Source organism: Carcharodon carcharias, chromosome 8 (assembly GCF_017639515.1).
Source record: "Carcharodon carcharias isolate sCarCar2 chromosome 8, sCarCar2.pri, whole genome shotgun sequence".
Taxonomy (NCBI): Eukaryota; Metazoa; Chordata; class Chondrichthyes; order Lamniformes; family Lamnidae; genus Carcharodon; species Carcharodon carcharias.
In genome coordinates this window covers 93,155,295-93,181,795 of record NC_054474.1, presented here as the reverse complement: position 1 = coordinate 93,181,795, position 26,501 = coordinate 93,155,295, and the positions used below count along the sequence as shown (strand labels likewise).

The following is a 26,501-nucleotide window of genomic DNA, read 5'->3' as shown; positions in this document are numbered from 1 at the left end:
ACATTATTTTAACCACTCACTCAGGACTGGTAGGAATGGTAGCCCTGGCAGGGAAGCGAAAGTGCTTGTCTGCAGTTTTGTGAATGGAAACTCATGGTTAGTTCATGGTTTATGAATGACCCAAATTGCAGTGTTGTCTGCAGCTAACACAAAATTATCCCTTGAAGCTGCAGACCAGTAAGAATGTGCTAACCATGGAATACACCACATAGGTCAATGAATAAATTTACTGCCCTACATGGTGTTGAGCCATTCTGCAAGGAAGCTCCCAGACTGACGTCACAGGTGGTAGTTGGGAGGGGGAAGGGCAAGCTGGGGAACTATAATTGGTCTCTCCATAATTACTTATCCCTCAACTAATGCCACCAAAAAGAAGTAGATTAGTGTTCCCTTATATATCTGACTATGATAAGTGACTGTAATCCATTGCATTTATATTTTGGGATGTTCCTGAGGACAGAATATAGTGGCTATATCAATGCAAATTGTTCAATCTTTCCTGTTTTAACCAGATATGTGTTTAGTTGTAAAAGTATTAATTAGCACAGCATTTAAGAAGAAACCTGCATTTCTATAGCACCTTCTATATCTTCAGGATGTCCCAGAGTGCTTCACAGCCAATTAAGTGTTTTTGACCTGTAATAGTTGTTGTAATGTTGGAAATGCAGCCGCCAATAGGAAGGTTCCATAATCAACAGTATAATTAATCACCAGATAGTATTTTAGGTATTGGTTGAGGGATAAATATTGTCCGCAACAATGGAGTGACCTACTCTGCTGCTGTTGTGGGATCTTCCATGCTCACCTGAGAGGGCAGATGGGGCTTTAATTAATGTCTCATCTGAAAGACAGTGCAACACTTCCTCAGCACTGATGTGTCAGCCTAGATTATGTGTTTTCCTCCCTGGAACAGGACTTCAATCCACAACCCCCTGATTTAGGGGCACAATTGTATTACCAAGCCACAGCTGATGCTTAACTGCCGTGATGGGGGCGCCTCCTACATTGGAAGCCATTTTGTTTTGTTTATCATGCGAGATATAGGGCTGAGTGAGTAAACCAACTGCAACTTTTGTACCATTTCACTGGTGATGGGGAGTACTGGGTGGGGAAGAATTAGCCAGGGCCCACCTCCTCTAATCACTCGCAGCCTTCCTTCCTGGAGAGTGCCTATATGTTAAGTGCTGGGTGAAGAGAGGCTGAGGCATAGTTACGATACCTCCCATTTTCAATAAGTCTCCCAGCACACTCTGCCTGGGCTCAGACACAAAGAATAGTGTCTTGGGCCAGTACGCAAGGTTCGCCTGTGCAACTGTACTTCAGTGTGTCTCCAAAGCTAGAGTGGAGGAACATTTGGGAGTTGGGTAAATCCTGTGATATTTACACCAACTTTGTTTAATCTTAATCAAGCCCACTTAATGATATCAACATTATTTTTTTTGTTAGAAATTTGAAATCTGATCAAATTCACATACAAGTTCTTTAGCAGTGGTCCTTTTTTTTAATTATCTGCTTGGCTGGTGACCAAATTGCAAAGAAGCTGGAAATCAATAGCAATAAACTGAGCAAACAGACACTGACAGCACAAACTGCAGCACGTGTTTACCTAAAGCCAACCTTATCCATCTTAATATAAGCTGGGAACAGCACAGCAACTGCCTAGGCTGCCCAGCCACTTGTCTTGTAATCACCCCTCTTACTGGACAGGAAAGTTCTCATTGAACGATGAGTGCCCCACATTACTTGCAGTGAGGAGGCCTCGGAGGATTTCCATGTTCCTTTGGAAGCCTAGAATGCGAGTTTTGCTGCCTTAATTGTTATTTTCATTTATCCAATTGCGATTCTGATTTCTTTATTCTTTTGCTCGGTGCCTAGTCAGTTTGCATTTTTATTTCTGTAGCATGAATCATATTGTTCCTCCCATTATTCTCCCCTCCTGTAGGGGCTGGCCACTGCTCGGCGACAGTTCCAACTCTGTCAGGTGGTCGGCCTGAGTGCGTGGGCCAAGACTTTGAGCAAAGCAGGTCCAATTCTTGCCAGAAGAAATTCAGTGAATCCGCCCTCACATACTTTGTAAACATAACTTTTGGCCCTTCCCTATCCTTTCCAGTTGAAATATTGTTCCACATAAACACAATCTAGTCCTGTCATTATTTTATAAACCTTGATCAAATCGCCCCAAAGCAGTCACTCATCTCCTAATATGTATACGGAGGGTTAATACTGTAGTGCTACAGATAACTTAAAAAGCATTCTACAATGCTTGGTAAGACTGTAAAGCAAGGAGATCCCTAAAATAACTGAATTACACAAAACACATTATACAGAAGGTGACATATATATGGTTCAAGAAACAATATGTCTTTAACAGGGAGGTATTATTATATTACTACGTGAAGGATTGTAGATAGGAAATGGATTCTGATTTTCTATTTGTACTCACTTAACAGAAACAGCCATTTCTCAGGTATTCAGTGAAGTGATGGTGATTGGGCACTGCAATCATGTGTGTTCCTTCAGTAAGAGTGAAACTTTAAAGTGCAGGCTGTCACAGTGATCTGGGGATGTCTCTGAAATATATACTGTTACATAGACTCCCTCCACATCTATAAACCACCCAGTGGCTGGCAATCAGAGAGCAGGTCAATAAATCTTATGAAATCATATCAATATTCACTAACTAAAGCACTTGTCTCATTGAAAAGCCTGAGGGAGAGCAGGGTTTGAGTTCTGGCCTGTGCTGAGTTAAGCTGATCTCGGCTGGCTTAACAGTAGAGGCACAGTAATTGTCATAAGTCCAGGCTAGGAAGGAAAGAAACATCAAGCAGTGACTCCTGTTCCTGATCATGATTCGGTGATAATCCAGTTACTCCCTCTCCTGCTCCCTTTCCAGTGAATCCTGCTCCTGATCACTGTCCAGTGATTCCTTGTCACTATCCAGTGTATCCAGTGACTCCCAATCACTATCCAGTGACTCCTGATCACTATCTGGTAAGTATCTGGTGACTCCTGATCACCATCCACTGACTCTTGATCACCATCCAGTGAGTATCCAGTGATTCTTGATCATTATCCAGTGATTCATTTTCACTATCCAGTGAGTATCCAGTGATTCCTGATCATCATCCAGCGACTCCTGATTATTATTCAGTGATTACTGATCACTATCCAGTGACTTCTGCTCCTGATCTCTATCCAGTGATTCCTTGTCACCATCCAGTGACTCCTGATCACTATCCAGTGACTCCTGCTCCTCATCAGTTTCCAGTGGCTTCAGTTTGAAGCTAAGTGGAAACAGAATAGGACTCATTGTGACCCCCTCCCTCACCATGGTGACTGTCTGCCAGTCATGAGAAATTGATGTAAAAAATACTTTTCACGATGTGGGCAAGCCTGACAGCTATTGTCTATCTCTATTGCCCTGAGAAGATAATGGTTGACCTCCTTCTTGAACTATTTGACATGGCTGGGTACATGGCTTGCTTGGCCTCTTTAGAGAGCTGTTCAGAGTCAAGCAAACTGGGTATGGGCGAACTCACACATAGGCCAGGCTGGATAAAGACAGCAGGTTCCCTAATGGACATTAGTGAACCAGTTGTTGTTTCCCATTTTGAAAACCTGGCAGCTTTATCATAACTTTTGCAGTGACTAGCTTTTTATTTTGTTTTTTTACTTCCAGTCTGTTTAAATTGAATTGAAATTTTCGAACTGCCATGGTGGGATTTGAACTCATGATCTGTGGATTATTAGTCCAGGCTGCTAGGATAACTAGTCCAGTAACATATTATTGTGTCCCTGGATGAATCTAAATTTCTGGTCAATGGGACTGTACAAGATGATGGTTACTGCAAATCCAACGCAGCATCAAACAATGCATTTAGACTGCGTCTGCACTTATCTTGGTTCTGTCATTAGTGTGGTTGCTGTCCCTTCCCTTGGTCAAAAGCTGAAAACAGTCACATTCACAAACTGCGTTGACACTTGCTCGACCGCCTCACCAACTGACTGCAAGTAGATGAGATAATGGTGAAGGGGGAGGGAAGAGGGGAACAGTGGGAGAAAATTGAGGAACAACATGCAAATACCAAACCACATCATTTCTGAGCAACCCTTCACTGTGCCAGGTGGCTGTGACCTAGATTCTGGTGTTAACTGTGTGCATTGAATTGGACCATTAGTGCGGGGTCTCCGTCTTTCGGTTCAGCCTTTACTAATATTGTTCCCACCCACCTACACTCTTTTCTGAAAGTATTGTTCATACAGGACCCTCAGGCACCTCTCCAAAATGACAGTTCTTTGTCGATGAGTGTAGGGGGGAGTGTTGACAACATGTGGGGGGGGGGGGGGGGGGGGGGGGGGGGGGGGGTGGGGGGTTGCAGAGGGAGCTGAGCACAATCGAGCCCTCGCCCAATTATCACAAGTGTTCTCATTTGGACAGGTCACACTGAATGGGTTTCATGTCCTTCACTGCCAACTCAGGAACACTGAGGTCAGTGGTTACAGGGCAGCTGAAATTAGCTAGCTTAGTTCAAGCTGAAGATCGAACCCGAAACATTCTCCTCTATGTGACTTGGTGTTTTTCCCATGGTGTCTCACTGGGCTAGCGAGGAGCTCTGATCCTTCCCTCGTATATTGCTGACCCACTGAAAGAAACAACATGGTCTAAGGCTGCCAGTGGTGAGGAATTGTCCAGTTTAGAAAAGAAAAATCAAGACTTGCATTTATACAGCACCTTTCACAACTGCATGGCATCCAAGTGATAATGAGATACTTTTGAAGTATAGTCACTGTTGTAATGTAGGAAACACAGCAATCAATTTGTGTACAGCAAACTCCCACAAACAGCAAGAATCTATTTGTGTGATGCTGGTTGAAGAATAAATATTGGACACCAGGGATAATGCCCCGGCTCTTCTTTGAAATAGTGCCACTGGATCTTTTACACCCACCTCAGAGCACAGACAAGGCCTTGGTTAATGACTCATCCGAAAGACTCATCAAATGGTGCAACACTCCCTCAGTACTGCACTGGAGTGTCAGCTGAGATCTTAAGCACAAGTCCCTGGAGTGGGAGTTGCACCTACGACCTTCTGACTCAGAGCCAATAGTGCTACCTTGGAGCTGCAGCTGGCCTGGTTCCACAGCTCTTGAGCACAGTCACAGTTCATTGAGGATCACTGATTGTGATGTTATTTTATACTTGCTTTACCCTTCCCCAGTACTCAAGACAGATCTGTGCACAAACGTGATTGGGAGATCAGACCACTGGCCTGTATGAGCAGGCTGAGTGCTGGCAACCTATTTGGAGCTAGAGGAGCACGGAAAAAGACTGCTCCTTTAACCCCTGCTGCTTCACCTTTCTGGAATGCCAACCCTATCACCCTCTCTGATATGATGCCAGGCTGCTCCCTCAGTGCCCTAGCCTTGGCCTTCTGTACCCGTCTTTGGTAACTTAAGGGTTCCAATGTCTCTGGGAAAGATCACCTATTTATCAGGCTGCAGTTCCTTAGGAAGAATGGTCTCCTCCAACAACGCTGTCCTAGCAAGCTAATATTCCTTCAACCAACACCTAAAAAACAGATTATTTGGTTGCTATTTGTGGGGGCTTGCTTTGCACAAATTGATGACAGTAAGTCCTCACTTAAAGTGGTTGTTTTATTCCTGAAAACCACTACTTCAAATAAAGCATCATTAAGTGAATCAGATTTCCCATTAAATCCAATATAAAAGCTGTAGTTAGATTCTATGGGACCTTCCCCATCAGAATAAAAACATTAAAATATCATAGAGATAAAAACAAAAAACTGCGGATGCTGGAAATCCAAAACAAAAACAGAATTACCTGGAAAAACTCAGCAGGTCTGGCAGCATTGGCAGAGAAGAAAAGAGTTGACGTTCGAGTCCTCATGTTCTGTGGAAGGGTCATGAGGACTTGAAACGTCAACTCTTCTCCGCCAATGCTGCCAGACCTGCTGAGTTTTTCCAGGTAATTCTGTTTTTATTTTGTGATTAAAATATGTATGTTGAAATACTTTACATTGCTAAGTTCCTATATTGGTAAATGAAATATCTTTTATACTAAAATAAGTTTGAAAATATAAGAAAAAGGTAGCTTTCTTCTTACCTGTACCTTTCGCTCGCTGCTGAACCTGCTCCCTGAACCTCTTGCTCGCCACACATCCCACTGTTCGAACCTCCTGGTCGTTGTGTACCCTTCTTCTCATCAGCCCTCTGATTTGGGGCTTCTCCTGCTCCCTAACCCACCCTCTTGCTGCCAACTGCTGACTTGTGGCTCCTGCCACTCCTTGACTCATCCTCTTGCCAAACCTCCCACTCCCTGCTTCCCTCTCCTGAACCTGCATTTCCATTCAGGCTCCAGATCTGATCCAATCCGAAGCTGGGGTTCCAGTTTTGTGAAAGTGCTGGACCAGTCACATCGACTATAACAGACCCGGCTGGTTACCTCTGAATTGATGGGACCTGCACCTTCACAGTCCCGGAGCTCTAGCTTCTGATCGGCTAAGAATTTCTTGAACAGGAATGCAGGTTCAGGAGAGGGGAGTGGAAAGTGGGAGAGTTGGGGAGTGGGACGTTCAGCAAAAAGGTGAGTCAGAGAGTGGCAGAGACTGCAAGTCAGAGCACCGGCAGCGAGATGGTGGGTTGGGAGCAGGAGAGACCGCTCCAAAATGGTGCTGATTGGGTCACATGACCCTACACCAGACCAACAGGAGTCGACTTTAAAATAATCGAACAATGCTCAATGAGAATACAGGCCCCATTAGCTGACTGACGTTAAAATGAAGCAACATTAAACAAGAATTTGCTGTACTGTGTTTCCCACATTACAACAGTGTTTACATTTCAAAAGTATTTAATTAGCCGTGAAATATTTTGGGATGTTGTGAGGTCACTGTTTAAATTCAAGTTCGTTCTTTTAATGTTTACCTGATGGCTCCGATTTCAGTGCTAATATAAGGTGTAGAAATCATAAGCCTAGCCAGATCTGCTGGCTCCAAGCTTGTCTCTGATTTTGTGTTCTATTCATTTCATTCATATATTTTCTTGTGTTGGGGTTGGTAAAGGATGGGGTTGGGGGGCGGGGGGTGCAGTGCTCTTAGTAGAAATGCTGCATACTGTTCACAGGTTTAATAATGAGGGCTCGATCACGGAATAATGGTCTCTCCTCAATTTGCATTATTGTACAGCAGTTGGTTGTAGAAATTTCAGACCCATTATGTCTGACAGCGTTTATCTGATCTGCTTCTCTGCAGTGTGAGAGTTCCAGTAAACCATGTCTTATTGTGTGACCTTTTCATTTTCCACTGAAAAAGAGAGATCAGTTCCTCGAATGTAATCGTGTGAGCTACAAGGCAGGGTACAGGGAAAATGCGTGCTTTGAAAATCCAAGCATGCGGGAACAAGATGCTTTAAATCAATGCCATTTATCTTCTGTCTTGCCCCAGCAAAACCAATGCTGGGCTCATTTAGAGGAGAGGGAGCTGATATAAGTATATTGTCACAATGTTCAGTGGGCTGTGAGAGCATGGGCACACATGTTCTTGTGCTCTGTTTTTATATCTAATTTTTGATGAAGTTATTACAGGTAGTGTCACCACTGAATAGAGTGCAGATAGTGATCGTGTTAAATAGTAGCGCAGGGCATGTTTTCATTTGAAAAGTAATAAAGTGCTTCTTCGCCCCTGCTCTTGGCTGCACAGGAGGATGCTTTGACCCCTGGTTGACCTCTCTAATGATGCTCTACCAAAGCGTGCTTCTTCCCCTTGAATACGCAGCTAAACTGAATCACAATCGTTTATTATATTTTTTCCAAATTGCTTCAATTTGATACTGATTTGGCCAGGGTTTTTTTTTGCAGATATCTGAAGCTTCTGGGGCCTCTGTTCAACCTAAATGCACAGGGGAAAGAGAGAGAGAGAGAGAGTCCATGTTCATCCTGAAACCCACTCATTTTTCTTTACTGAGTACTTGACCAATGGGAAGTAAATTACTTTGAATCTGCTTCTGTTTTAGGATTAAGGGAGCAGGCAGCCCTGACTGGAGGGTGGACTGGGGGAGCAGGTGGGTTAGGGAGGTTGTTTGAGACTGACGATTCAACAACTACCAAAGTGAGATTGTGCTGGAGAAAGACTGAGCTGCACACTCCCAAGTGAAGCATGTTAAATTTAAAGTGACAGTAGCAATTTTGCACTAGATTGACTCTAACAGTATCCAAGTGTAATTCTGCTCCAATTTTTCATGGAGAATCCAGCATGTTGGCAAGCAGTGATAAGATTCAGGGTCCAAAAGCCCAGCACCCCATAATTGCTTTATTCTAATATCAAGATGCCAGTTCTCAGCCCAACAGAGCAAAGATGAAGTCAAGTCTTCCAGACCAGTTCGCATAAATCTTTTGCTGCTTCCCGTTTTCACCCCTCTCCAGAACTGTCCACTGTGGTTCATCTCCATGGATGTCAGAATTCCTCTGGTACCTAACCCAGGTGCCCATTCTTTAATCTGTTGTAGAATCATAGCAACAACACAGAAGGAGACCATTCAGCCCATCGAGTCCTTGGCAGCTCTCTGCAAAACCAACTCAGCTAATCCTACTGCCTTGTCCTTTCCCAGTAGCCCTGCAAACTTTTCCCGTCAAGTATTTTTTTTTAGCCAATTCCCTTTTGAAAGCCAGAGTTATATCTGTTTCCACCACACTCTCAGGGGGAATTGTCCCAGATTTGCACTAAGTGCGATAGTGGGCAGGAAAAACGATGCTTTACCTGCCGACCGCAATGGTGGCTTTTCATGCTGTATCGTCCCAAACCCGCTGTATTAATTATGCATTCCTGGGACATGCTGTTTCGATGGCAGGTGGGTTCCAATTTGCCTGCTACGCCATCACCTCGCCGCTTCATCACACCAGACACCACATTTAAAGTACAGCCATACTCAGTGCTTCCAGCCCGGGACTGCAACAAAGAAGACATGGCCCCGACAGGCAAGAAGACTGCAGCTCTCCAGTACCTTTTTGACGCCATGGAGCTCTGCTGTGATGCCCTCTACTCCCACTCTGACTGCAGGAGGGGCAGCAACATTACCACACCAGCTTGGTAGGCGATGGCAGTTCCAATGCTACACAGAAGAGGTTGGCCATTCATTGCAGATAGAGGTTAAATGACCTCATCTGTGCAGCCAGGGTATGGCAACCATCTCATCACTCTAAACTCATACACTCAAGCCCATCACACATTCACTGGCATCTCACTGCCAACTCAAGGGACATCACCACCCATTCTCACACACACACCCTCACATGTCCATCTGGCCTCATCCCCTCTGGAGACTGTCTCCTCAGCCCTCACCATCTTGAGGCCACTTGCACAGCTCAACATGTGCCTCCCACACACACCCGGGGATAACCTCCTTCCCCAGTACAGCCTCTTCCCTTGCCTGAGGCCTCTTCTCCCCCTTCCCCAAGTAAACCCTAGCCCTGCAGCCATTGGAAAGCCATCCACATACGGCTGATCTGGTAGGTAGCTACCTGCCCATGAGCTCCCCTACAAGTGATGTGGTGCTCTCTGTGAAGCCTGGCGTGATGGCCACAAGTGCTGCCCGAAGCAAGGTAGGCAAACAAACCTCGAAATCCCGAGTGAAATGCAGCCCGCCTTATATATTGCTGTTGTGAAACACGTCGGCCTGTTTTCCCACCGATGTGGGCGGATGATCCAGTGGTGGGGGAGGGGAATGATTCCGGTGGGATGGCCTGCTAATGATACGCTGATGTATTACAATGAAGTTCCCGACGTCCAATGGCGGGAAACATGGCAGAGTGGATGATCACAAACTGGTTGCACGATGACACGAGATTGATTTTTGGCATTCTCGCCATATTGTCACCGAACATGCCAACGCCAGCGGGCATGGAAAATCCCGGCCTCAGGTAGTGCATTCCAGATCACAACCACCTTTTGTGTAAAAAAGTGTTTTCCTCATTCCACCTTTGGTTCTTTTGCCAATCACTTCAAAGCTGTGTCTGCTGGTTTTCAACCCTTCCACCAATAGGAATAGTTTTTCCTTGTCTATTCTGTTAAGACCCCTTGTGATTTTGAATATCTCTATCACATCTCCTCTCAACCTTTTCTTCTCCAAGGAGAACTATTACAGCTTCTTCAATCAATCCATGTAAATGAAGTCCCTGATTCCTGGAACCATTCTACTAAATCCTCTCTGCATCCTTTCTAAAGCCTTCACATCCTTACTAAAGCTTGTTGCCCTGAATTAGATATAATACTGCAGTTGTCATCAAATCAGTGTTTTATGTTTCATCATGACTTCCTTTCTGTCAACATAGATAATGAATGAAGGCAGGTTATTAAATTAAGGACACTGTAGACAAACCCTTTCTCACATTCAGAGGTTACTGCAAAGAGATCCAAGAGTGAGAAGCCTAGTTCATCATTTCCTGTGTTTTGGACAATTGTAGCACACCAACTTCTACAATTTCAATGAGATCAGCCAACAGTACAAGCTGGGAATTGAATCTCAGGTCTACCTCTCTGTGTGGTCCAGCATTCTCATGGGAAATTTTGGCAGTTTGCTGGGAGCAGGTCCTCTGCTATGGATTGGTAGATAGTTGGTGAGGCCTCAAAACAATGTGAAGTGGGGAGATGGTGGAGTAGTGGTAATGTCACTGGACTAGTAATCCAGAGGCCCAGGCTAATGCTCTGGGGACATGGGTTCAAATCCTATCATGGCAGCTGGTGGAATTCAAATTCAATTAATAAATTTGGAATATAAAGCTAGTCTCAGTAATGGTGACAGCTATCGTCAATTGTTGTTAAAAACCTATTTGGTTCACTAACGTCCTTTAGGGAAGGAAATCTGCCCTCCTTACCTGGTCTGGCCTACGTGTAACTCCAGACCCACAGCAATGTGGTTGACTCTTAATTTACCTCTGAAATGACCTAGCAAGCCACTCAGTTCAAGGGCAATTAGGGATGGACAACAAATGCTGGCCTTACCAGCAATATCCACATCCCAGAAAGGAATAAAGAAAAAGTACAAAGCAGCTTAAAAAATACAAAGCTACCTGACCCAGTGATATGCACTGTATCAGAACACAAGAGTCATCATAGCCAAGCTTAATCTTGACCTCACCCAACAGTACCACCCTAATACTATCTAACAGGTTGGTTAAACAGTGGTAAGGAATTGGAATCTCTCTCTGAATTTCTTTGCAGGAGTCAAACATGTGACCTTTCTGGTGGGTACAGTTTACAATGCAGCACACTTTTAGAAATTAAGACAATTAATAAATTTATTTACAAATAAATAATAGAATAAAACAGAAAATGTACCCAATATGAATCACATATTGTATATACAAACAGAAACAATGGGAAGGTTGGTGATGGGTTAGTCACCCTTTGTAAGAATATCTTCTGATTGGGCTTGCAGTTATTGTTTTGGAGTGGTGAATTCAATCTCTTTTCATTCTGTCCCACTCAAACCATTGTTCATCCTCGGGCTGTACTTCCTTGTCTCAATAACCGTGTTCAAAAGCAGCTCCGGACTGTGTGAAGCTCTTTGTTTGTACATTTTACATGTCAGAACCAACACTTCTGTTCTTGATGTATAGGTTCCCAGATAAACTGAACAATTTCCTTCGTACACATATCCAATCGACAATAGAAAACAGATGTCACAAGGACAATGATGACTATCCAGGCCATCTGGTGGGAGATATGAACACTTTGCATGTTTGCACCAAACATACAAGCTTTCACAATAGAACAAACCAGTTCTTTTTAGATCAAAGGAACAACGCCACTAATTAAATCAAAGAAACAAACCAAAAGACTCCAAAAGACGAAATTTCAAATTGGATTGTTTTACTCAATTTAATTAGCATTATTATCCTTTGATCTGAAAGAGCTGATTCTTTTGTAGTAAAAATAACAACAATTCGACTTCTTTCCCACAGAGCAAGAAACTCAATAGTCTTTTGTCTCAAGAGCTGTGCATTTTCCCTGCTTGTTAAATATTTCATATCCTTAAACGGCAAGCACCCTCTTTTTCCCCTCGTGCCAAATATCAACAGAAATATTTTGAGGAACGTTAATTAGAAAATGTGGAGTCAAGCTGTCAATACCCACAAATATTCAGTCGGTGGCCTGACGTTAGAATCTCCAAGGGGCTGGAGTCAGAGTGGATGATGTCATCATGCCAGCAGATGAAAGTCTTTTTTTAAACTTAACCAATTGCCACAATATATTTCCCTTTTAACTCAGAAGTGCTTCTGAACAATAGCACTTTTGCCCACAAAAAAAAATGTTTATATATATATATATTTATTATTAAGTTCTCTCTGTGGGTACTGAACACTAGAGCATTTTTTCACTTTAGAGCATTCACTGATGTCATACAACATGTTCTTAACTCGGCTGTTATCATAAAGAGTTCTTTCTCACTAACATTTTTTTAAATTTGAGTACCACATTCCCAAACAATGAGTTTGCTTGAGGGATCGCTCTTGGGAACGCAATGCCGGGGAGTGATGGCATCTGAGTTTACAGTCGCAGTTTCCAAATGGTGAAGTCCTCCTGTGCCAGTTTGGGGCTTAGCATGTTAGACATTTTCCTTACTTAAAGTGGGAGGAAGGACTGAAGGGCTATTAGTATACCAACTGTTGCAATGGCTTAGAGATGAAATCTCTACTTCTGAGCTATAAGGATGGGGGCAATACTAGAGTCAACACTCAGTTTAAGCTACTTCATCTCAGTCAGAGCAAGAGGAGGGATGATTGACCCTAGGTTGGAGAAGGAAAAAATCAGCCAGGCTTCCAGCTTCCCATGAAGATACCTACTGGAAATGTCCATGTAGTCACTGGGGTGAGGACAGGATTGGACTTAGCTGTGATGCCTTCCAAAGTTAGATAGCCTGATGATGCCCAATATCAAAGCTCAAATTGTTGGTAATGTCCATTTAAGTGAGGCACTAAAAAGAAGAAAGAAAGACTTGCATTTTTATAGCACCTTTCATGACTTCAGGACATCCAAAAGTATTTTATGGCCAATTAACTACTTTTTAAAGTGGTGCTCACTACTGTGATGTATTGCCAATTGGCACACAGCAAGCTCCCACAAACAGAAAGATGATAATGATAATCTGTATTAATGGTGTTGGTCAAGGAATAAATATTGACCAAGACCCTGGGGAGAACTTCCTTCCTCTTCTTCCAAATAATGCCATGGGATCTTTCACATCTGCCCGAGAGGGAGGAGGGTGGCAGCCACAGGAGAACCACAGTCCTGTGAGAGACTCAATGCATTCAGTTGAAGGGAAAAGGGGACTGAAAACCTAGAACCCTTTCTTTTGCTTTATGGACTGGCTTGCCTTTGAAAAGTTAATCCCTCGCTGACCTGTATTGGGCAGAATAGCTGGACAAGGTATGAAGGGAGGCTTGGAGAGCACCCCTGCTGAGGGTCAAAGGTCAAGGGGAAGAAGGCTACAAACAACTAGATTGCAACACAAGCATACAGAATTAAAGGACAGGAAAATTCTAGCTGGTCCCTCAAGAATGTCCAACCATGAGGGCTGGAGCATCTTAAATTGACTCTTCATTCCCTACTTCTGTCAACGCTATGAGCACTGCTGTTATAAATCACTCCCCCATTCAGGACAAAAAAGCATGTGTGAGTGCTTGAATATAACCTGATATCTACTCATCCTATTATTGTATGTAAGCCACTATGAATGAATTGACTAGACGCATGATTTCATAAACAGCAAGCAAACTCTGAGGTATCAGTGTAAAAAGGTTCTTGATGAACAAGGGAGTCGAAGGTAATTATGGAGTAGGCAGAATGTGGAGTTGTGGCCACAGCCACATAAGCCATGATCTTATTGAATGGCTTATCAGGCTCGAGGGCTGAATGGCCTACTCCTGTTCCTAACTCATATGTTCGTATGTTCATTGTCATTGGATCAAAATACTAGAACTCGTCTACCCAGACAGCACTGTGACAGTACCTTTGCCAGATGGACTGCAGCAGTTCAAGTAGGTGGCTCACCAGCACCTCCTCAAGGGCATTGAGAGATGGGCAATAAATGTTGACCTTGCCAGCGATGCTGACGCTATGTGAATGAACAAAATATAAGAACATAAAACATAAGAAATTGGAGCAGGAGTAGGCCATTCGGCCCCTCAAGCCTGCCCCATCATTCAATAAGATCATGGCCGCTCTGCCCCAGGCCTCAGCTCCTCATAGCTCTCAACTCCCTGATATTTCAAAAATCTTCTATCTCCTCTTTAAATACTCTCATTGACCTAGCCTCCAGAACTCTCTGGGTTAGAGAATTCCAGACATTCACTACCCTCTGAGAGAAGAAATTCCTTCACATCTCAGTTTTAAATGAGCATCCCTTATTCTTTAACTATGTCCCCTAGTTTGAGATTCCCCCACTAGCGGAAACATCTTCTCAACATCTACCCTGTCAAGCCCTCTCAGAATCTTGTACATTTCAATAAGATCACCCCTCATTCTTCTAAACTCTAATGCTGTTTTTGATAAGTCAACCCCTTCATGCCAGGAATCAGCCTAGTGAATCTCTTTTGAATTCCCTCCAATGGCGGTATATCTTTTCTTAACTACGGGGACCAAAATAAGGAGATATAAGAACAGTGGGCCAAAAGCTTAGTCAAAGAGATAGGTTTTAAGGAACGTCTTAAAGAAAGAGAGAGAAGTCGAGAGACAGGTTTAGGGAATAAATTTCAGAGCTTAGGGCCCACTTAGCTGAAGGCATGGCTGCCAAGATTGGGTCAATTAAAATTGGAGATGCGCAAGAGGCCAGAATTAGAGAATCGCAAAGATCTTTGATAGTTGAAGGGATGGAGGAGGTTTCAGAGATGGATGGGGGTGGGGGAAGCGCAGATTCACTCAGATGCTGCTTGTAAAAAGGAAATGCAAATAAAAGGACTTGGAAGAATTTGATCATTTAATCAAATGTCTTATTACACAGAGGACTGGCAGGCTGTGGCATATGCTACCAAGTTACCGATTGACCATATTAACCATTTAAGGACAGGTTAAGTTGATGGTTCAATGATAGAAGGACTAAAGGGATACAGAAACAAGGATTTCACATGAGATTAGGATTACAGCTCTTATGAAGAATAAGCACCAATATGGCCTGGTTGGACCGAATAATCTGTTTACGTGTTATAATTTTTATATAATTCAATGTGACTAATAAACGCCTAACCTCAGCCACACTGTTGGGCAGGGGAGGAGGGGCATGTCAACTGGGAGCCCATTCTTGCATCTCCTTGAATAAGAATGGCACATTGGTAGAGGCATGTGAACAGTCTGTCTATTGGGCTGGCGGGTGGGTAAAAGGTGTTCAGGGCGTTGACAGAGAGGGGAAGAGAGGAAGCAAAGTGAGTTATGGGTCCATGTAGAATAGTGTGAATTTGGATGGATCCAGAAACATTGTCTTAAATTTAGTTTTGAAAAAGGGAAAATGATTGGTAACTTTTGGGACAAGCATAGGATCGGTGCCTTCTGAGCCTTGGGCTGTTGATGGTCCTTCCTCTTTAAATTTGACAACTCAACTCATTGAAGGCCATAACTGACCAATTCCATCAACATCTTCTACAGACGCTAACCTTCCAGGATTGCCTCAGAGTATGCAGAAATTAAAGATTAATCTCTAAAACACTCGTTTGAGTAACTTGAAAGAAAATACATCAAAATAATCCTTGCTCCCATATCTCTTTATCCCTTCTATCTTTCAACTAGCAACTTAACCTGCTCTTAAATGTTAATGTGATCTCAGTTTCAATCACTAACTTTGGTAGTATATGTCACTGCCTCACAACCTTGTGTGTAGTAAGAGATTTGGATTTCTTCAAGTCCTTATATTTTCATTTTTCCATTACAAGCATTTTAATTTTTTTTGGAAAACATTTGTTAATTAGACATGGGGGAAGAAAAGTTGTTTGACTGCCATCCAAGAATCGTCCAATCGGACACTGATGTGTTTGTCTGCTTTGCCACTGAGAAGTGGTGTGCCATGATAATGGATATGTTGTGCAGCCAACGGGAGGATGATGGGGGCGGGCTGGTTAGAGGCAAATCATGGGCTGGGATTTTACGTTATTTGGCGGGGTGGGGGGCAGAATGGAAGGTGAGTGGTCCACCCGCTCTTGTCCCTGCCATCTCAGATCATTGAATCAAGTGCAGATTAGCAGCCGCCCAGTGGGAATGGTGTGAAGTGGTGAGGGGAGGGGTCTAATTGGGAGTTTTGGTGGGAACGTCATGCAGCAGAGGAGTTATGCTGTGAACAGGGAATCAATCACGGCTACAAATTTAAAGACTTTCTACTCTCTGATACTGTCTTCGTTACTTATTACAGGCTCAAAAAAGTTAATAAATAATGTTAAAAAATAGGCAGACGCTGCTGTCTTCCTCAGCAGAATCTGCTGCCACATGTAACAGTGGTCCTGGTGGCAGGCTTTCTGCCCTGGCACCACCTTGTCATGCCCGCCATAAAGCACTCCCAAGCTTTTTCCGGTCCAATGCCCGAAAAATGCAGTGGGCAATGAAAAATCCCATTCAACTGGTCCTTTAACATGCTCGATAGCTTGTTATTTGGTGATTTAACAATGGCGGGAGGGCTTCTGATTTACCCGCCAGCTTGTCTTGCGTGTAATCTGAGACAGACCTGATGACGTCATATTGCTCACTCGACAATCATTGCGCCGCATTTTACATTTGGGGTGGGGAGGGGAATGCCTGCCCAATTTGCGGCTGTAAAATCCAGCCCAATGTGACAACACCTCCTTGAATATGTTCACCAGAGTTGGAAATCTTAATACTGTCCCATGCCAGGATAAATTGCATCAAACTAAACTACATGCAACCGAAATCTTGATGTAGAATGATTTACAGCACGCAGCAGCCAAGTAACGTAAATCAGATCCTGCTTCTGTACTGCAACCCTCAACAGAAAAATGTGCATACCTCTGGTTTCCAATTTTTAAAAAAAAATTTCCCCTCTGACACAGCGGGACCTCTTAATAATGTTGAATGTTTAGAAAAATTGCGTTATTTTTGCAGTTTCGAAGTGGACCAGCCAAAAAATATAAGGGGGATGGAAGGGTAGAGAAAGGCATTCTGTTCCTTTCTAGTTTGGAAATAATGCAGATGTTAAGGGAATGTGCCAGATTATCACATGTATTGAATTAACAAATGTCAGGCTAACAAGTCACTATTGTATCCTGAGACAGACTTTGCCATTGGCCCTGCCAAATTGTTAGTGGGTTTATATTGTGCTCAGGATATGGTATAGCTATCAAGGATAAAAATTTATTGCACCCTGTCAAACAAAAAGTCTCTCTCATCAGCCAACACAAGTTATATTTCAGCATTGACAACATCACACAATATATACACAGCTCACTTTGAAAAAAATTAATTTTGACTCCAAGTATCCTGAACTTAGAAACAAGAGTAGGCAATTCACCCTCTCAAACCTACCTGCCATTCAGTTAGATCATGGCTGATTAATCACCTTCCCCTGTCTTGGCTCCATATTGCTTGATGTCCTTATCCAAACACCTATCAAAATCAGTCCTGAAACTCCGATTACTGCAGCATCTGCAGCCTATTGTAGACGGTAGGTCCAGATGGCCACTAAGCTGAAATTTGGTTTATGGCTCTATGGGCATCAGGTCTGGCATCTCACTCAAGCGGCTGCTGTAAACTCAATCAGTAAGGTAGTCAAATGTGAAGGACGTCATACCCTGAGTCCCAAACTGCCCATGTGCAGGAACTAGCCAACAGGGGATAGTGGAAACGACAGCGGGAATTTTTCAGAGGTGGTAGCGCTGCCCCTCCCAACCCCCCACCTGGAAAGTCAGGGGTGAGCCCTCCTCCGCAGGGCCAGGAAACCAGCACCTGATATTATGGCCGGCTGGCTGTTAATTGCTCCAGTTGTGCCTACCGCAACCACCTGGGAGGCAATCCCTCCTCCAAAAGCTGTTGGTTAATCAGAGGGCTGGCAGCACTCCTGTCCTAGCAGCGCCACCAGGGGTGGTGGTCATTGCTGAGCTGCAGTCAGTCCCCCATGAGGAGCATCACTGAAAGCTGGACACCGTGGGAAGTGGTTTCACCGAGGGCAGTTAGGTAGGCCCCTGTGAGGGAGATGGGGGATGCCCGTGGTCAGTTGGCCAGGGAGTGTGAAGAAAAAGCGAGGTCGGCAATCACTATTGGGCACCCAAACATAAGGGACACCCCACCAATCCATTGCGAGGCCACCAGGTAAACCCTGGTGGCCCTACCATATGTGGGTACCTTGCCAGGAGGTCTGCCAGTGGCTATTAATTGACTACTTTAGAGCCTCAATTAGCCCAAGGGGAGGTGGGCCACCCAACACCTATCCACCATTGGTAAGATTCCAGCAGAGGCGGCTAGGCAAAGGGCATGGTACCTCCACCATATCACCTAATTTCCTCAACCCCCCCCCCCCCAACCCGGACACCAACCCCCTCCCCGAGCCTGCCCCCAGTTGTGTTAGGGGGTAAAATTCCAAACAATGTTTCAGTAAGCCAGTGGTCAACTTATGGAGCAGGCTCCCCAGGGACAGAGTAGAAGCAGTTAGTATTAATTAACTCAAATACAAATTAGACATATTTCCTTGAGAAAATGATATTTTGGGATAAAGTATCTGAGTCATTTGAGACATGACATGGTAATTGTAGCACGTTTAGGAAGTATTACCACTGGTTTCCAAAGTTCTTCACCACTGGGCTTTTCCTTGTATCATTTTTGGCTCTGTTGTGAACTAATGGATAGAAATTGAGTATGAGGATTAGTCAACAACTCCATGTATCATGTGACCATCAGGATGGTAGAAGATGAACTGGCTGGACCTTGGTCTCATTTTCATTTAGCAATTCCTATGTCCGTGTGTGAAGAACAGGAAGACCTGGCTCAGGTATCCTACTCAGTCAGGGTGGTGGTAGCATTAGGACCAAGCAAGTGAGGTTCAATAACCTACTTGCCCTCACTGCCCAAAGAATGGCAGTGATCAAACAGCCAGGAGTACGACCAATGTGAGTTGGGACCCACTGCCCCTCTCAATCAAAGAGCAGCCGGGAGATTCATGAGGACCCCTGTCCCTTCAGAGATTGCCATTATTGGAGGAATTTCTTGGTTACTGAAATGGCAAACTCTTAAACCCTGCACTGCCATTGCCTTTGCATGGAGTGCATTTATCAAAACCAAAATGCCTCATTTCCACATGCGCAATTTAGATTTTGGCTGGGCATTCCTTCAGCTTGATCCAACCTAGCCCTGATCCTGCTATGCAATGAGGAAAAATACTTAAGCAATTCCATTGCTTGGTGACCCTACTCAGCACGTATTTGTTTTTCTTTAGAATGACATTAATATGTGTCACAAGATAAAGGCTCCATGTGTGCAGCACTTTATTACATCTTGCAATGCAGTGCTGTGTACTGTTTAACGCCCCTGGGCTACCAGATCAGTGGAGTTTTTAAACAAGTTATTTTAATTGCTTATATGAAGTGTCGATCATTCTGCCACTCTTGGCAGCACAACTCAAGAAAACAAATTCCTCTCCAAGTCAAATCAGACAATCTTTTGATTAAGAACTGAAGCACTGTTGACACGTTTAGGATTCATTATTGCGAAATTATAAAAAATTGGTTCACACAGAGGCCCAAGCAGCTCAGGGCTGCTGGGGCGAAGAGCGAAGCTTTGCTTTTTCAATGGGATAAATAAATAGAGTTCAAAGTAAAGGTTAGAAAGGATTTGCATTTATGTAGCGCCTTTCAAAAGCTCAGGATGTCCCAAAGTGCTTTCCAGCTTCTTTTGAAATGTGATCGTTGTTGTTATGTGGGAAACACAGCAGCCAATTTGTACAAACAGCAACTAGATCATCTGTTTTAGTGATGTTGCTTGAGAGATTAATATTGGCCAGGAGAACTCCCCTGCTCTACTTTGAAATAGTGCTGTGGAATCTTTTACATCTACCCAAGAGGGCAGATGGGGCCTCAGATTCACATCTCATCTGAAAGAAGCAGCCCTGACAGTGCAGTACTGAGGAAGTGTCAGCCTAGATTATGGGTTCAAGACCTGAAATGGGACTTAAACTCACAACCTGTGACTCAGAGGTGAGAGCACTACCACTGAGCCAAGGCCAACACCTACATGGCCTGCTCATGTCAAATACTCTGCCAACACTTAGTGTCAAAGTTAACAGCCACAGAATAACTATTTGGACAGGCAACTGTGAAGCTTTAGCCATCATCTTCAGTAGAGGAGGAATTAAAAGAAAAGGAATTTCTTCATATTCTTTCAAGGAATATGGGCACTACTGGTTAGGCCAGCATTTATTGCCCATCCCTGATTGCCCTTGAGATGATGTTTAGCTGCATCTTTGAACCGCTGCAGTCTATATGGTGTAAGTACACCCAAAGTGCTGTTAAGGAGGGAGTTTCAGGATTTTGACTCAGAGACAATGAAGAAACAGCAATATATTTCCAAGTCAGGATGATGTGTGGCTTGGAGGGGAACTTGCAGTTGGTGGTATCACATGCATTTCTTTTTTTTGCACTTTTGTGTACATGTGGCAGCTTAAAAGGACTGACTTGTGCACAACTGTGCAGCTTAAAGGGAAGGATGACCAGGAGCAGGAGACACCGTCTGTGTCTTTTCTGCTCCTGGGTCTGAGGGCACTGAGTCCAACTGTGCCACCCCTGCGACTGCCCGGCAGAGACCTGCTAACTCAGCAGAGAGCTGATAGCTTCCCAGTGCTTTCAGCTCAGCTCCCCAGTAAGCAACCCCTTTACTAGACAAGCCATGGGAGCATTAGAGGCAATTTCAAAATGCCTTTGGCTCGTTTTATTATCCGAGTTCTCACTTTATTTGAAACTGGGAGTGATGTTCAATAGATTTCAATACAGTGCTACTTGGATTTTGCAGGAGAACAGTTAATATTATCAAGCATTTTGCCCCCACTCCTCCCTCCCCACAATGCCTTACTGGATCTTATTGGATCCATTAGATCCCACACGTACTAGAAGTTATGCCACACCTAATGCTGCTTTTATGCCATGCATCAGACTAAACAAATCCAATATGATTATAATGGACTGGAACAGGCTGTGAGACCCTCACGAAGACAAGGGGTGACAGAAGCTTCCTATTTCCTGGGTGTAGTAAGGGCATTGGGAGGACTGCAATCCTCACTCACTGCTGGAGAAGTAGGAATTCCACCTGCTGTAACTACACACTCCACCCTCCTGGCTCCATTCGCTCTGGGATCGGCTGAAAGTTTCACCAAACTGCCAGCCATGCTTTTTTGCAAATTTTATTGCGGTTGGGCTTGGATCACAGCAGAGTCAAGTGGTGCGATTTTAATCTGACAGAAAGGAAAGCCTGCAAATGTTGGAAGTCCTGAATAACAGCAAGTGCCAGAAATAAAGGAGAGGACTTTAATTTTTATACAGTGTGATTCAACCCCGGGGTGTCTCAAGCAATCAGTCAATGAAATACTTTTAATTTCATTAATGTTTTGAGTCCGTATGACTCTTCAACAGAACTAAGGAAAAATATATGAGGTGAAATATAAGCTGGTTTAAGGGGGGGGGGGGGGTGTGGGGACAGGTTGGGCTGGATAGAGGGCCAGTGAAAGGTGGAGATAACCAAAAGATGTCATAGACAAAAGGACAAAGAGGTGTTGAAGCTGGTGATATTATCTAAACAATGGATTTAAAATACATTTAAAAATAATGGAAAAAGGTGGGAAAAGAGAAATCTATATAAATTATTGGAAATAATCCATTGTTTTATCTCTGCCTTTTAGCCTAATTCGATCCCTTCCCCCCACCCCACCTCACCCCACCCCACCCCCACTAGGGTTTTATTATCACATTCCTTAGATAATATCACCAGCTTCTATTTTTCCTTAGTTCTGTTGAAGAGTCATATGGACTCGAAACATTAACTGTGTTCCTCTCCGCAGATGCTGTCAGACCTGCTGAGTTTTTCCAGGTATTTTTGTTTTTGTTTTGGATTTCCAGCATCCGCAGTTTTTTGCTTTTAAATACTTTTAAAGTGTAGTCATTATTGTAATGTAAACAAATTTGGCAACCAATTTGTAAACAGCAAGCTCTCTCAAACAGAGATCATGATCAGATAATCTGTTTTCAAGTGGTGATGGCTAAGGGAAAAATATTGTCTGGCACTATGGGGGAAACTCCAGTACTCCCTCCTCAAATAGCGCCCTGAGGGGCAGAACTGGAATTAAAAGTTACCCCTTCCTTACCCCCAGGTCAACGACTTTACAGGAGGTGGGCTAGGGGGAGGAGCTTCCCACATATCGCTGGCCAGGATTTTAAATTCTTGTCACTCCCTTTAACCTGATTGTCTTTAAAGTTTTGCACAGGGCGAGGAACGAGAGCCTTAGTCTCGTGATCCCGGGCAGCTACAGAGCGTCCTCAGGTGTAGAGAAAGATAGGGCTGATTCTGGGCGGGGATCCCAGTATCATTAAAACCTGATCGACTCTTTGCTTGAAGAGCAGCTGAACTGCTCTGTATTTCTGGTATTCCCCACGTGCTTCGCTTGTCGAAAATTGATCAGCGGTTTCACCAGAAGCAAGCAGGGGAGAGAATGAAACGAAACAGTTCAAAAACCTGCTACACATGGCGCAAAACATTTTCCAGGCAGCCGCCTTGTCCACTGGCTTTGACCAGCCCGTGAGGCAAACCTGAAGGCGACGGTCAACAAAGCCTCAGTTTTTGTTTTGCTTTGGAAACTGCCTTCTGCCAGCTCGCCCTACGGTAGCTCACCACAGCAACGAGATTAAAAGAAATCAAAATAAGATTAAAGAGGCCGAGGGCATCGGATGTTGCTTTTCTTTTTCTATATATTCAACTCCGATGATTTACATGTCATGAAGACATGTTTATATTCAAATTGCTGTTTTTTCCTGACATTGAACAAAACCTTAATCATTAAGCTGATTTGAGTGGGTTTACGGCCACTTACTGCTCTTGAATAAAGTGTTCTGATAAGGCGTCACTTGCAGTGCTCACAGCTGAAGCCCTGTCACTCAAGAGTTTGCCAGGATGAGTGCTGTACGGAGGATGACTGACAACAATTCGGGTTTTTTTTTGGCGGATGACAAGTTAAGGGGTTTAGTGGTGCAATTATGCACTAAATTCAAGGTGCTCAGATGTAAATGTCCTCTAACCACTCTGTCATCCCAGACTTATTACAGCTCTTTTATGCAGCTTCTTCTGCTTCGAGCTGCAACCCCCGTTTCACTTTTTCGGGGGGAGGGGAGGGGTGGCGGGGGAGTGGGGGGTGGGGGGGAGGTGGTTGCTAGTGGGGGTGCTGGCAGCCTCACGAATGCTGAAAATGTAACACAACTGTCATTTTATTTCATGAACGTTTTTTATATATTTTAAAATTTGGTAACTTATTTGTGAATACTGGAGCATTAGGATTTTTATATATACATGTATAATTTACACATGCTCTCGTTTGAATTGCAATTTGAGAAAAGAAAATGGATATTTTCTCATAACAAGGGAAAACTTTTTTTTCTTTATTATGCTTTCTGTATCGTCCTTCCTCATCTCCTGTTTAATCCTCTTGTTCCATGAGAGCATTGGCCCTGATGTCCAGTTCTCTAGGTGTTGCACCATGTGGAGCCTAAGCAATGATCAGTGGGGTAATTGGGACTGACAGGGCTCAGCCTAATTCTATCCTCATCCAACACCAATGCACACACCTTCGCGCAATGGGATGGAGAGCAGCATATTCGACTGGTTGTAGTCCTCTACAAAGCTAGTTCTGAAACCTCTCCCACGGTTAAGTCAGCAGTGACTGAATCAAACCTGTGATTGCTGTTTGATTTGATACTGTGTAAGGCACTAAGCCGTATTAACAGGTTTTAACATATCCTCCTGGTTGTATTCAAGATTGCTTCATTCAGCTTTTCTGGTAGTTCATTTTTTTAAACACATCTTGCTGTTATTTATGCCACTTAATTCAAAGTATTGGATAATTCCCTTTTTTTAAACAAGAGGCGACTTTGAATTATCAGAAGTTGATCATACAACTTTGAGGAGAGAATACTTCATAATGTTTTGACGTCTCATGTTTAATTACACAACTATGGTACAAAATAATGATTACCTGATTATCTTCATTCTCTTAAGTTCCTTAGGTCATTTCTTTTTAAGCAGTAAAACATAACTAAGATTCCCTCTGCAGTTTAATGGATTGTATGGTGTGGTGCTGCGTATCAGAAGATCCTGGATTAAATTCTTCATCTGTGCACACTTGAGCAGCACAGCAATGGAGGTGCTGATTTTGTCTGAGCACCTGGGTTAGGGAGGGAAATGCAAGCGCCTGAACACCAATCAGCGATTCACGGCTTACTGTCCATGGGAATGGGCAAGGCCGCTCCACTTAGCCTTGGCTTTTCTTCCTGGATGGGGATTGACCTTTCCATCTACCTCCACCTTCATGTGTGAGCCTGAACAGCGAGTGAGGTCACAGGGCTATTTGGCCTTGGGGAGCATCACAGGTCAAGCTGAGCATGAGTCAACAACATGCACTTGGCTTGTTGTGTTTCTTTTTATTTGTTGCCTCAGTTTTAACTCTCATTTCTGGTGTCCTGGTGCTGTGCTGGTGTTCTTTACGTTCACTGAACTCATTTCTTCTTCCTTGTTGCAGCTCTGAACGAACCCACTATTGATTATGGCTTCCAACGGTTGCAGAAGGTTATCCCCAGACATCCGGGTGACCCGGAACGATTGCCAAAGGTCAGTTAAACACTTAAACTTTGCTATTGAACTACTTCTAAATAGTCTAGCAAAGGCTTGTATGGCACATTACTTTGAATAAACAAAGATATCATAGCAGTTACAAATGATATTGTCAATCCAAAATGTGACAGGTTAAGTTCCTCTCTGTTTTTGTGTTATATCTGTGTTCAAGATAAGATATATTCTACTCTTCACTAAAGCATGGTGTATGCTAACACACAGTCAACACTTCTCTCCCTTTCTTCTCTCCTGTCGTTCATGATCTCTGGATGCTCCAGAAGTAAATTTTTGAAGTGTAGTCCCTGCTGTAATGCAGTAAATGTGGCAGTCAATTTGTGCACAGTAAGATCCCACAAACAGCCATGTGCAAATAATCTATTTTATTGGTGTTGGTTGAGGGATTAATGTTGAACAGGACACTGAGCAGAACTCCCCCACTCTTGTTGAAATAAGGGCATAGCTTCTTTTATGCCCACCTGAGAGGGCAGGAGGGAGCCTTGATTGCCAACATAGATCTTTTGCTCAAGGACAATGCCACAGATATTAGTCACCTGCAACACCTTCCCCGCAAGTGGCCAGTCTTCAGGTGTGAGCGCAAATGGTAAGTTGTCAGAAACGGGAGGCTTCAGCGCCACACTGCCCAAAGCTCCTCTGACCATTCTTCATTCAGCATATGTGGGCTGTCCAGCAAGGGCTTGCTGGATGGCAGTCAAGAGTGGGGGCTTGAGCATGTTAGGAGAACCATGGAGCTGCTTTCTAACAGGCAGGTTTCCTGTCTGTATGAATATTAGGAAGGATGTGAAGGTCCTTGAGAAGGTGCAGAGAAGGTTTACCAGAACAGTTCCAGGGAAGAGGGATTTTAACTACAAGGTTAGGTTTGAGAAGTTGGGGTTGTTCTCCTTGGAACAAAGGAAATTGAGGGGCAATTTGATCGAGGTAGACAAGATTATGACAGGTTTAGATGAGGTGGACAAAGACAAGCTGTTCCCATCAGTTGATGGTATAAGGACTAGAGAACACAGGTTTAACATTTTGGGAAAGAGATTCAGGGGATGTGAGGAAGGATTTTTTTATGCAGTGAGTGATAATGACCTGGAACTCGCTGCCCACAAGGGTGTTGGAAGCAGAAACAATGAATGATTTTGAAAGGAATTTGGATGGGCACTTGAAGGAAATAAACTTGCAGGGAGGTATGGGGATAGAATGGGAATAGATTAATGTAACTGATTGGATTGCTCTACAAAGACCCGTGTTGACTTGATGGGCTGAATGGCCTTCTTCTGTGCTGTGATAATGCAATTGCTCTATTGAGACCTTCATATTGGCTTACAAAATGTCAGATGTTCATCCCCTCATAACGACTATAGCCTGACAACACTTGACATCTACACTCATACATGAGGCACCAGAAGCTTGATAGGACCAGCAGTGTCATATCCCAGTATGAGAGGAGCCGTGCCAAAATGGAGGGAGAGAAAGGGTGGAAATGAGTTAAGGCCATTGAACACAGAACATGCACAACATACTCATTTAATCGCCCGAGAGAAGTTGTGCCTAAATTTCTCTGAGGATACAGAAAAGCTCTAGAATATCGATTTAATTATGAGGTTATCTTCGCTGACCAAATAAAAATCAGTA

General features: G+C 43.7%; 1 protein-coding gene across 4 annotated transcripts in view; it reads left to right on the top strand.

Annotated features, from left to right (window-relative positions):
- The window catches only part of ebf1a (EBF transcription factor 1a), a 492,107-nt gene that overhangs the window by 331,444 nt on the left and 134,162 nt on the right, over nucleotides 1-26,501 (top strand). For all 4 annotated transcript variants that reach the window (XM_041193628.1, XM_041193630.1, XM_041193629.1 and 1 more), the window contains exon 11: nucleotides 24,772-24,860. In XM_041193628.1, coding sequence (XP_041049562.1) covers nucleotides 24,772-24,860 — 89 coding nt within the window. The remainder of the gene's footprint in view (nucleotides 1-24,771; nucleotides 24,861-26,501) is intronic.